Source organism: Anopheles aquasalis, chromosome 2 (genome assembly GCF_943734665.1).
Source record: "Anopheles aquasalis chromosome 2, idAnoAquaMG_Q_19, whole genome shotgun sequence".
Taxonomy (NCBI): domain Eukaryota; kingdom Metazoa; phylum Arthropoda; class Insecta; order Diptera; family Culicidae; genus Anopheles; species Anopheles aquasalis.
Window position 1 is genome coordinate 31,070,001 of NC_064877.1, and position 12,500 is coordinate 31,082,500.

The following is a 12,500-nucleotide window of genomic DNA, read 5'->3' on the forward strand; positions in this document are numbered from 1 at the left end:
ACCTCAGCCGATCCATGGCAGGCCGGATGTGAGCCTGTTAGCACCGGGCCTGAGTGGTTCATCTTTCAGCCCATAACAGACAAATGCCACTCGATATGGGGACAATACAGTGCCGCAGTCGAGTGCCGTCGAGTGCCGTCGAGCGCCTTTGGCCGGCATGGCACCGCCATCATGGTACGATAGGCGTGCCGGTGGAAAACCTGGTGACACAAAAGAATCACTCGAAAGTGTCCGTAAGCCTTACGGGCCCCTTTTGAACATCCCCATCTTCCATCCGCTCCGTGAATAGATAAAGCGTCACTCGGTCACCGCGTCAACGTCAACGGTGGGCGCTCCCTCCTAATGCGACGCCTTTGCCGGTGGCCAGAGAGCCGAGCATAAAGTATGTAATAATTCTCAGTGTCCCCGGAAGGTTCGCCACCCCCTACCCGCCGGGAGGCAATATCGCCACCACCAGATGGCGCACCCTATTCAATGTCCGCCGGGGGTCCTGGCGAACCCAATAGGAACGCGGACCAGCGGGATGGATTAGCCAGAGCCCTTGCTCGTGTGGCACCCCCCAACGAATTGAAACAAAAGCGGCTCCGGGGCTGATGTGGTGACGCCATCCGAGTGCCCGGGGTATCCGGGTTTTCCATTTTACGATAGTGAAAAGCAATTACTCCGCGTCGCACTTTGTTGGAACGGTTCGTGGCATGGAACCACAAGGCCCGGCACGACCCGGGCCGGCCCGGAGGAAGTGGACTCTGGTATTGCCCGTGGGCGCAATAGGCCACTTCAGGTCTCCCGGTTGGCACCCGGCTTCTCTTTACTTTGTTTAACCGCTTTTCTATGTGTGTGAGCGAGTTCCATTATGATAGGGCTGCGTCAATCCACCGATTGCGATAGATGGATGGATGGGAAAGCTGGATGGATGGGAAAGCTGGATGGATGGGAAAGCTGGATGGGAAGGCTATAAACCGGGCCACGGGTGAGTGTTGTTGTAGTACTTTTTTGTCTTAATTTGTTTTGCTGCTCGGCAGAACAAATCAGAGCATTTTTGTGCTTGGCCACCGGACGCGGCTAAGCTAATCGCCGGCAGCGACGGATGCGTTTATCGTCCATCCGGTCCGCGCCGATCGCCACACAATCTTTCACGACTTTTGCCAACAGCCACGGTTAATGGTTCGAGAGGGATTCAGGAACCTTTGTGCCGGGGGGGAATTATTTTTCGCCACAAAAGCAGTAACACCAGCAGAGGTGTATAGTAAAAGTGTTTAATGAAAGTAGCAAATCGTGCATAAAGGATTTGTATATAAATTAACATTTTCGTTGGTTCCTGTAACTAAGCCAAGAACTATGAGTTTCAAAAGATTGGAGGATGAATGTTTTGTTGTTCATGGTTTTGCAGATAAATGTTTGTTATAGTTTCGAATTAGCATGTTTGCAATGCTGAAGTGGCTTAAAAATTAGGTCATTTAATTGCGGTTAATGTTACTAAAGGAACGGGAATTAACTTTTGCCGTCATATGAACTTGCTCCTGTAATTATTACTCTATTAGAACTATAAAAAACTTCAAGCTGCCATTCATTTTGAAATTTGAAAGGATGTGTTTTGAATTGCATGAACACATTTACACACAATTGACACATTTGACAACCCTACTAATGGTTCAAAGTTGCAGAAAATGACGGCCATTTTGACAGGTGCCTGTCAAATGCAACATTGAAGAATCCTTTGTGATAGGTTGCTTTAAATGGTCCGTAAAGGAGTAAGTGCATTGAACTGCTTAAAGCCAGAGGTCTCGCAAACGCATATTGGCAAGCGGGTCGCAGGAGAACGTAACAGCCAGCCCGGGGGCCGCTGTTTAAAGTATCAATCGGTGTGCGGTCCATTTTAACAAATAATTTCGAAGATCAGAGAGGTAAAGACAAATTGCTCACCGCGCTGGGAACACGAAATGATGTAGCACCGTTGCCGAAAACCCATGATGGAGGCGCCAGGTAACTGGTAAAATTGCATTGAATATAACAGAAATTTAGATAAAAAGGGCAGCACAAAATAATTTGAAGGGCCGCTATTTTGAGACTTCTGCTTAAATCTATGTTGGTGGGTGGATTTGTTTGATACGTCTGTGAATTAGAAAGGGCATATACTGGGCCCTGAGTCTGACTATCTGCTACTGCTATGCATTATCCATGCTGATGCTAAACAAAGTCTAAATGGTTGCTGCAAGTTTTCCAAATGAAATGCAATGCAAGAGTTTTGCCGACTAGATAAAGCACCATCAAAGACCGAGTTGAAATCGTATTACTTCAATTAAACAGTCCATTTTATATCTGCTGTTTGCTTTCTAGTAGACAGCAATAAGAAGTAGCAAAACCCCAACAACATCATTAAAAAACATACTCGCATTCCCCATCGCTGGCTGAAATGTCCCAATTGATAGTCCCAGAAGAGAGAACGAGAGAACGAGAGAGTGCGAGCCGACAGATTCCGCAAATTATGCAATGTTCTAAACCCCAACTAGCATACAAATTGAGGCAATTTAGCCACTCTCTCTGTCTTTTTCTCTCTCTCTCTGGGGACGTCTGATGATAGTATGATTAGCATCAGCACCGACATCATGCATGTTTCTCTGCCTCTCGAGCACTTCACAAAAGGGCGAACGTCTCGTACTGCTCGGTGAGCGGTGGGTTGAACAACCTGAACCGAGCAGGATCGTCTACTTCGTAGAAGTAGAAGCAAGTAGAATGTACCACCTCGTGCATGATTTTTAATAAGAAACACTCAACGGCGTGCCCGGAGGTGCCAACAGCATTTATTAACGACCACACCACACCCCAAACGGCATCCTCGGTTCCATACGGTTTGCTAAAGGACTAGTAGTAGTAGCAGCAGCAGCAGGTATCCCTAATGAACCGGCTCGTAAAGCACCCGGGACGACAAAGCATCCGTTTTGTGGGTTGCAAGAAAGAAAATGAAGAGTCACCTTCTCGTCCTCTCGGTCGGTGGTGCTGCCCTCAATACTGCCAATGACGAAGGAGCAGCGTACACACCAAGATTCTGCCCCAAGAGTTAATGTAACACGTTTCATGTGAGGCAACATTCGGTGGCCGCTTCCCTTTTGGCTTTGATGCCGTCGTACGGTACCTCGATGGGGACCATTTTTGAAGCACCTAACAAGCAACAAGCAACACCCGCTTTTCCCAGCACCCAGGGATGATTCCAGGACTAAAAACGGTTCTCGTGTGTGGTAAAGTGGTGAATAATTGCTCTCCAGCTACACCGGTTTACAGTGTCCTCCGCCGTCCGTTCACAAGATGAAAGAACGAGCATCGAACCCTCCCTCTTCTTCTCCCGCTCCTCCCCAGGCACGAGATGGACACCAAATGGATGACAGCAATAATTAAACATCATTTAAACGGACGGGGTAATTGAAAAGTCACCAACTCGCAACGTCACTGACAACGGGTGCGGTGACATGTTTCGTTCTTTTCTGTTGAGGCCAAATTGAGAAGTCTTCGCCGGGGTGCGGTTATGATGGTAGCATATTTCGTTCTCCTTCCACAATCTGCAGACCTGTTGTGTGTTGTGTACAAAAAAAAAAAAAAGAAAACGTTTGGCATACCACATTCCGTGGCTTCCGTGACGTATTGTACCGTGAGCTGCAATCCCGCTGGAGAATGTGTTTGAAGACCCCAAAGAAAGCAAACCGGGCCAAAAAGGGGTATGGACGGACGCGTGGCCAATGCAAGGAATTTTCCGGAAAATACGTCAACCAACTTTTTGGCATATGTTTTCATTTCCATGACAGATGCAGGGATTCCATCAAACCGCCCCCTTCTACGCCAAGGGTAATGCTTTTCAGTTTCAGAGAATTCAGAACAGCAGCAGCAGCAGCAGCAGCACCAAACTGGATGATTGGATTTGTGCTACGACGGCGACGAGGACCGGGACGATGCTGTACCGTTTTCCGGATGGAAGGAGGAATCCTGGTTGGTGCGCACACCGTATGTCGCGGTTCGCGGTCTGGAGCACTGCGGATCGCAGATGTTTTGGCAAATGAACGCGAAATTCTTCGCCGCCTTGGCCACCGGAAAGAGCGAAGACGTGATGTGAGCTTCTAGCTAACCAGCAACCAGAGACCACCGGAAACCGAACCCGAATCCACCCCTTGCTTCAGAATGGTGCCAATGGTGACACCACACCAGACCGACGGAAATGGAACCCAATTTGTGTGGTTCCGGTACGGCGTCACCTCACATTGGCTCCGCTCCCGGGGTACCGGAGGTGGTTGGTGTGGCATGTGGGAAAATCAAAGAAAATTATGTGCCCCAGGTGAAGTGGCGTTCTCGGTCGGTTGGAAAATTTCCAATCGACGGCATTATACAGCCGCGGGCACGGTATGGGCCGCGGAACGGACGGGATTCGTAAGAAGTCTCGTAAATTCGTTGTACCTCGTTCTCCCACTCCCCGTGGTGACCCCTTTTCACCAACCTCTCCCTTGGTTTTGGTTGCCATATGTTGCGTTTTCGATTCCCGCGAAACTATTCAGCAAATCTCTCGGGAAGGGTTTTTCGGAGGGTGATGGGAATGGAAAGCATAGAACATGGCAGCCCATATAAAGCATAGTACCCCGCGAGGCTTGGTTGTTGCTGATGAACATTGATGGAAGTCCGGGTGTGGCCTCCCGGGGGTGCCACATACTCCTTTCGATCAACTAATGCCACTCGCAAAACCATTGAGTCATTGGTTTGTGCGAAACTTGCTCGATCTCCGGAGAAATCCGATGGCATGGACCACAACACACCACATCACACCACGATGGGCGGTATCAGAAACCGAACAAGTGACAGTAATCCTTCAGGCTATTGAAATCCTGGCACACACGCGCGCCCGCGCACACCCACATTTTCTGCTTTACTAAATACGTGGATGTGCAAAATGGATCGACAGTAATGGTAGTGTTGTGTTCGGAGCCAACCCAAGGCACACGAAACACGCCTCAACCTACGTCTTTAGCTGGTGCTTACTGTGTCTTAAAAGCAGAGAAGCAGTGCGATCAGTCAGTGTAAAGTCCCTTAGACGGAGGCACAAACGAAAAGAACATCATGATCAGATTTTGTTTTAATTAAGAAGGGTGCGCCCTTCGTGCACGGTTTGTTGCCCGAAGGTAGGCACATTTCATTACATCTCATCCCTGGTTAAGCAGATTAGTGTATGAATACCAGCGAATACGTGCTGCACGAGCCTATGCGAAGTGAAGATAGAGCGAGTCGTGTGTTTTGTAAGTCTTTGGTTCAATATGTTGCTGTCGGTTAGGAGAGCTTCTACATGCTTTATGTTGTTTTATGTTCGGTAAGAGGTACGGGATGAATGACAAATTATTGAAGCGTGCTGATCAACTTACATCCACTGTTATGCCGGAGACGGGGAATGTGCGTGCTGGTGGTGACTCTTTCGGGACGTAGCGATAGAACTCTTCGCTCTCGAAGTACCACCGAACGGAGTACAGTGAAGCCTGCAAAGAAACGGATTTGAATTGTAGTGTTAATTTCCAAGAATTTGTAGTCAATGGAAGAGCTGTGGCTTAAAGAGTAACTGAGCTTTTTTTGTATGCGCATGGTAATTGGTGCGCCGAAATTCTAGGAATAGAATCATAGACCAAATTACGGGAAAATAGGATTCTAATGGTTTGTTAATTGTTTCCCGTAGCAGTGATTTAGTTATTTATAATCCTTGGCTGACTACAGCTGGTGAGGATTTTGATATTCTTGTTTGGTGCTTTTCTTAACGCAATTTGCCATGTTGTTTTATGTTTTATGTTTATTAAGGTACAAAATGCGCGGTCTTACGTGAGATCTAAACACAAAATCTTAAAAACTAGGCAAAATCGTAAGAACTAAAACTAGACGTGGCGTAGGAGAACGGCAGGAAGCTTTTAATACTTTTAAATTTTTACTAATTACTGGTTAACAGTATTGCAGTATTAAAATAAAACTTTTAAGCATTTTGAATTGTAACACAATTTCATATGTTCAGAGATTTATTATTTAAATTGTAAAATCGATTACAAGTAACCATTATTGGATGTGTTGTATAATTAATCTGACTCTTGAAAACATCTTTTTTTAATTTAAACCAAACAACATTTGCTATTTACAGAGCTAAATCACTTGTTATACTACTTTAACTTTTGCTAGAAGCCAGAAGATCCTCAAGACAAGTAATTGACCTCAAAAAATGATTGGGATATTTTAAAAAATATATTAAACACATTTCAATAAAGTTCATGTGCTGCTGACCACTCTACTTGCTCTTAGATTTGTTTTCTTTTGGGAATCTTTTCATGGCAAAACAGCAAATTCGTTTGATAAGTGGATGCTAACTTGGATTCAATGATTTCAAAAACAATCTAGAGTTAATTGTGATTTCGTTTCACCATTCGTTGAGATAACACAAGCAATAAAGTATAGCACTGTGTAAACTGTACGCGGTTCGCTAGACAGGATGTACCATCGTACCAGAACAACATTGAAAGCAGCAAAACATAACAACACGGATGTAGCCAACACGGCACTTAAATCGATGCACCACGCGCCACTCCATACGAGCAGAGGGGGCCTTTTACTCACCTTTTCCAGCTCGAATTGACAAGACAGCGTGGCCGCGTTCCCCATGATGACCGCCTCCGGGACGAATATTTTTAGATCCTTCAAACTCCGAACTGAAAGCACAAACAAAAAAGAACCATCGTAATCAGTGCCATGCCATTACCTCCGAAAACAACATTCAAGTTCATTAACATCCGGGAGGTCAACAAACTACGGCCACGCGATAGACACCTTGCAACGAAATGAAACGAAACCTGATAACGGGACACACAGCGAACACCGATGACCGACAATCAGCTGAGCAGCCAAATAGCCAGCAGCCTGGGTGTAATTGTCTTCTTCTTATCTGTCGGTCTCGGTGCAGTGGCCGTGCATGTGCTGAGTGTGGATTGATTCTAAACCCCACCACCTCCTCCTCTTCCTTCTCTCTCTCCTAAATACCACAAACTCCGACAAACTGGACGCTGGGCGCATAAATTGAATCACTCTCGGTGATAAATATGTTACCGTGTCAGCATTCATTTCGAACACGGAAATGAATGAACCGGAGTCGGTCGGTTTTGAGTTCCGGTGTCTAGTGTCCTGTCTTGTGCCAGCCAGCCAGCCGGCCGGCCAGGTGCAACTGTGCTGGTGGTGCTTCACACCAGTTCCAGGTGTTTGTCGCAGGTGTGTCGATTAGCATAGATCGGAGACATTGGGTCCATGGGCAGGAAGCAGCGAGCACATGGCATAATTCGCCCCCCCCCCCCCCCCCTTCCTTTCCCATAACTCATCGACACCGACGTCCGGCAACGAGCATCGACAACGGCTTGTTGCCGGTTGCAAGGGTCAACCCCCTGCCCAAAGGCAACCCAATGGTAACAGAGCAATCCGGTTGCGGTTTCCCCGCTAGACAGGGTCTGCTGCTGCTGCTTCTGCTGCAGTTGGTTGGAGTACAATGCAGGTGGACCAAAGTTGCAGCTGGTTATTGTTTCGCAGTTGGTGCGACGTCATTCCTTTCAACTGGCAACGTCTTCAACGGCACTATGAACCGAGTAAGTCAGAGCGTTCCCTTAAACCATTTGGCCCTTTGCGGCCATCCATTCCGTGGTGTTTTAAGTGATAAAAATGGAAATTTAAATCAAGCCCGAGGCGAAGCCGAAAGCAAAAGGAATCCTTATTTATGCTCGCAAATAATTTTCGGAAAACTTTTCTTTCTTCTCCCCTCCGAACAGCAAATCTGTCCAATCGATTCGCGCTTCCGGTAGCATAGTTCTCTCCGGGGTGTGCTGCAACCTGCAACCGCAGCCAGAGTAGCAGCAGCCGAGCAGGAAGATGAAGCATAATTTATACGATTCGCTTGGAAGAAATACTTCTGTCGGGGGAATTTATATTGCTTTCTTTGGCCTCCAGGCCTCCGTTTGCCGGGACCGGGCACTAGGGAGTTGTAAGAAGACACACGCTCTGGCCCAGCACAGGTGCTAAAATGCTTTCATTCGTGTACTCTATGTCGCTGCTGCTGCTGCTGCTAGCATAGAAAATCAATAATGACTTTTGGAAGGACGTGGAACGTTGCTAACGAGCCACGGATCCAAAAGCCAAAGGAGGAATCCTTTCTCGACCTCGGTGACCTCACCCTGGGAGCCATTGCCATTGCTGGTTAGGTTAGGTGCGACCGAACGGGGTTTCTTACTTGCAACAAATTTTGCAAATAGGCAGCACAACTGGAAGGGAGACCACAGGTGCAGCGCGGTTGCGGTGCTTGGGCTCTAGCGGCGTCACAGTGTGCTTTACGCTCGTGGCCACCGTATGGTGCTGCATCCTCCGGTGTGCTGTGAGATCGGGATGTATGGGACTGTTCATGGTTGAAACTTCATAATGGCACCAGCTCAGTGTCCTTCTACCAGCGGGCCCCAAAGACCTTTCACCGTAAGTGTGTGGGGCACGGACGTGAGTGTCCTTGTGCCGGCTGCGCCTTCGTATGTTGGTGTGTCTCCTGTAACACGTTCGAGGTTCGAGGGCGTAATAAAATATCGGCTTAGTTCTCTCCTAATGCATGATGAAATATGCAATGTTCCTTTTACATTCATTCTGCTGTGCTTTTACCGTGAGTGAGAGAAAGAGTATGCGAGAGTTACACCCAGGACCTCGTCTGACGGAAAGAGATTCAAGAAGAATAGTAAGTCCGCCCTGGATGCCCCACTGGATTCAAGCAAAAGGAGCAGCACACAGTTATTAGCGAGCAACATATTAACCTTTGAAAGGGAGTGATTCCGACGCCTGACTGTATGTGTGCAGCAAGTACTGATTATTGGGGTCGAGAAGACCCTGCAGCTGCACCGCTTGGTAACCGCATGCATCTCTGGCATGATAGCGTTGGATCGTGTTTTGGGGAAGTTTGTGAATTTCTTTTAAAGGAGCGTGCCCCGAAAGGGCACCTTCACCTGCGATTGTGCTCCACGCCGGCCACGCACTGATACCGTGACCGTGTTGCAGATAAACCAGCGAGTGGCGCACACCTATAAAAGGCACCCAGTGTCTGACCCAGGCACTGCACTTGTCCGAGCGACATGAAGGCGTTCACACTGTTGACCGTGCTGGTGGCACTGGCCACCGGATACGTGGTGGTACCGGAGGAGAAGATAACGTACGCCGACGAGGCCTTTCTGGTGAAGCAGAAGCAGCTGCTGGAGGTGTTCCAGCATGTGCACCAGCACGAGGTCCACACGGAGCTGTGGCAGGTGTCGAAGGGGTACGAGATCGAGAAGAACTACGACCACTACAGCAACGTAGAGGCGGTGAAGCAGTTTGTCGCCCTGTACCACCATGGACTGCTACCGTTCGATGAGATCTTTAGCGTGATGGATGAGCTGCACCGTGAGCAGGCGATCGCCCTGTTCCATCTGTTCTACTACGCCAAGGATTGGGACACGTTCTACAAGTCGATCGTATGGGCTCGGTTCCACGTCAACGAGGGTATGTTCGTGTACGCCGTCACGGTGGCCGTGCTGCACCGGAAGGATCTGGCGGGGCTGGAGCTACCGGCACCGTACGAGATCTACCCGTACTACTTCTTCAACACCGAAGTCGTCCAGAAGGCGGCCCAGTACAAGATGCAGGGTTTCTACGGTGTGAAAAAGGTGGACGGTGTGTACAACGTTGTCATTCCCACGAACTACACCGGCTGGTATGTGCACACGAACCCGGACCAGAAGGTGTCGTACTTCACGGAGGATATTGGGCTGAACACGTACTACTACTACTTCCACGCCGATTATCCGTTCTGGATGGGAGGAAAGGAGTACGGGCTGTACAAGGATCGTCGTGGTGAGCTGTATCTGTACAAACACCAGCAGCTGCTCGCTCGCTACTATCTCGAGCGTTTGTCGAACGATCTCGGTGTGATTGGGGACTTCTCGTGGTACAAACCGATCGTTACCGGGTACTATCCGAATATGCACTACTACAATGGTGTCAGTTTCCCGTCGCGTGACAACTACTACGAAGTGTGCACCCCGGAGCACTACAAGGACATCGAGGAGGTCGTTGGATACGAGCACCGCATCCGTGAGGTGATCGATATGGGATACATTGTGTTGCCCGATGGCCGTCACGTCGATCTGACGAAACCGGAATCGATCGAGTACCTGGGCAATTTGGTGCAGGCCAATCCGGACAGTGTGAACGGACGGTTCTACAAGTACGTGGCGCTGTTTGCTCGCATTCTGCTCGGTGGATCGATGGAACATTTCGAGCACCATAAGGTGTTGCCGAGTGTGCTGGAACACTACGAGACGTCACTGAGGGATCCGATGTTCTATCAGCTGTACAAGCGTATCGTCCATTGGTACTGGGAGTTTAAGGAGCATCTGCATCCGTACACCAAGGAGGAGATTGGCTTTGCCGGGGTGAAGATCGCGTCGGTGAAGGTTGATGAGCTGGTGACGTACTTTGATCGTTCGGATGCTGACATCACGAATGCGGTCGATGTGGAGGTGTTTGATGAGACCGTGATGAAGGGTTCGGAGATGAAGAAGTTCGGTAAGATCGCACACTACCAGGGTGAGGACTTTGTCATCAAGGCACGCCAGTGGCGCTTGAACCATAAACCGTTCACCGTGAAGTACAGCGTGGTGGCTGATAAGGCGGTTAAGGGAATTGTGCGCATGTACCTGGGACCGAAGTACGATCAGTATGGACATGTGTATGGTGTGGACGAGAACCGGGAGAACTTTGTGTTGCTCGATACGTTCGAGCATGAGTTCGTCGTTGGTGTGAATGAGTTTGTCCGCGAGTCGACCAGCTTCCCGTTGTACGTGCAGGATCGTACGCCGTACTACGAGCTGTACAAGTGGGTGATGGATGCGACCTCGGGAGTACGCAAGTTCCCGCTCGATATGACCGAGGCTCACTGTGGGTTCCCGTCGCGTTTGATGTTGCCCAAGGGTAAGAAGGGTGGTATGCCGTTCCAGCTGTACTTTATTGTGTCACCGTATCATGCACCAGCGGTACCGCAGCATGAGGGTTATGATTACACGCTGAACTGTGGTGTTGGATCGGGCGCTCGGTATATTGATTCGCTGCCGTTCGGTTATCCGTTTGATCGTCCGATCGACGAGAAGGTGTGGTTCACGCCGAACATGTACTATCTCGATACCGTGATCTACCACAAGAAGGAGACGGAAATCAATGCCGTTCACTGAGTAGCGAGTTCGAGTTTGCATGCCTTGATGTGACAATAAAATGTAAACAAAATGGATTGCAATCACTCATACAAGTAACTATTTTTGGTCGTTATTTGAATAAGAAAGCATCTGAAAGATTAACAATAGGAACATGCGGTGCAGCACAGCAAACAATATTATGCTGCAATACATTGCTCGTTGTCTGTTGTGTACAAACTGGGGCCACATGTTGTTTGTTCAATAAGAATTCTTTGATTGTAAATTTGCATGTACTAGTACAACAGAACTTTGCTTTGCAAACAGCCGCTGATGGGAATGGTATTATTCTAACAACGCGAGCTATGTGTTTGCGGTAGAAATAGCTGTGTCAATGTGGTAGAAGCTTTTCACTGTCTCATTTGATTTATTCAGGTAAAGACAAATACACCAGAACTGCGTCTAATCTTTCTATTTCAAAAGGTTCAATTTTACAGGAAAAACTTTAAATTGGTCCATTAGTTTGCTCAAACGAGAACTGTTGGTAATTATAAAACGGAAACTGAAACAAGCTCACCAAATTTCTGCCCCTATGAAAATTGGTAACAAAAAAGAACAAATGAGGTGAGCTTCAGTACTGTACCAAACAATAAGGGCAGCGTTAAAAGAAAAGTTCAAAAATTCATTTAAAAAATGGCCAAACAATTTCTCACGGTTTTTTATGAAAGACAATAGACAATATTCCTTTGAAATATCATCTTTTGCTCCTTTTAACTGCTAAACATTGATAAGAAATAACGTATTTTTTGCCGTCACATTTTTATTGAAACTGGCTTTGCTGTCGCCCCCTTTTTGTCTTCGGAATAATTTATACTTTACTCCGAGCTTCTTGGAATACCAAATCGAATGATAAATAAGTCTTACGTGAAAATTATTGTATGCTGCTGGTGACATTTCAAACACTAAGTTCTACGTCTTTCAGCTTGCTCTCCCGTCCTAATGGAACGTCCACGATTCAATTCTCCAAACATGTATCTCATGCCATTTTCTATTTGAAATTACGTTCGTCTTGATGGAGACATGCAATCATAACTATTTAATCATCATTTTATCAAACTTCCAACAACAACGAATGGCATACGGTACCGGTGCCGGTGTCGATGTTTCCACACCAAATCTCCTCGTTGGCACATTAAAATTCTTTCCAAACTTTCACATTTGATTCCACCGGAACGCACTGTCGGCGTAGCAGCATCATCAAAA

The 12,500-nt window shown here is 47.6% G+C and overlaps 2 protein-coding genes across 4 annotated transcripts in view; one reads left to right on the top strand and one right to left on the bottom strand.

The window, feature by feature from the left end:
- Positions 1 to 12,500, bottom strand: part of LOC126572131 (uncharacterized) — a 221,483-nt gene that overhangs the window by 8,876 nt on the left and 200,107 nt on the right. For all 3 annotated transcript variants that reach the window (XM_050231198.1, XM_050231197.1, XM_050231196.1), the window contains 2 exons: positions 6,619 to 6,710; positions 5,394 to 5,504 (listed from right to left, as the gene is read on the bottom strand). In XM_050231198.1, the coding sequence (XP_050087155.1) occupies positions 5,394 to 5,504; positions 6,619 to 6,710 (203 nt within the window). The remainder of the gene's footprint in view (positions 1 to 5,393; positions 5,505 to 6,618; positions 6,711 to 12,500) is intronic.
- Positions 9,147 to 11,301, top strand: LOC126572130 (hexamerin-1.1-like). The gene has a single exon (XM_050231195.1). It carries the CDS (start codon positions 9,147 to 9,149, stop codon positions 11,277 to 11,279), a length of 2,133 nt encoding a protein of 710 aa, XP_050087152.1. The 3' UTR covers positions 11,280 to 11,301.

What these genes read in the sequence shown, in the direction of transcription:
- LOC126572130 (XM_050231195.1), top strand. Translation starts at nt 9,147, where the DNA reads ATGAAGGCGTTCACACTGTTGACCGTGCTGGTGGCACTGGCCACCGGA.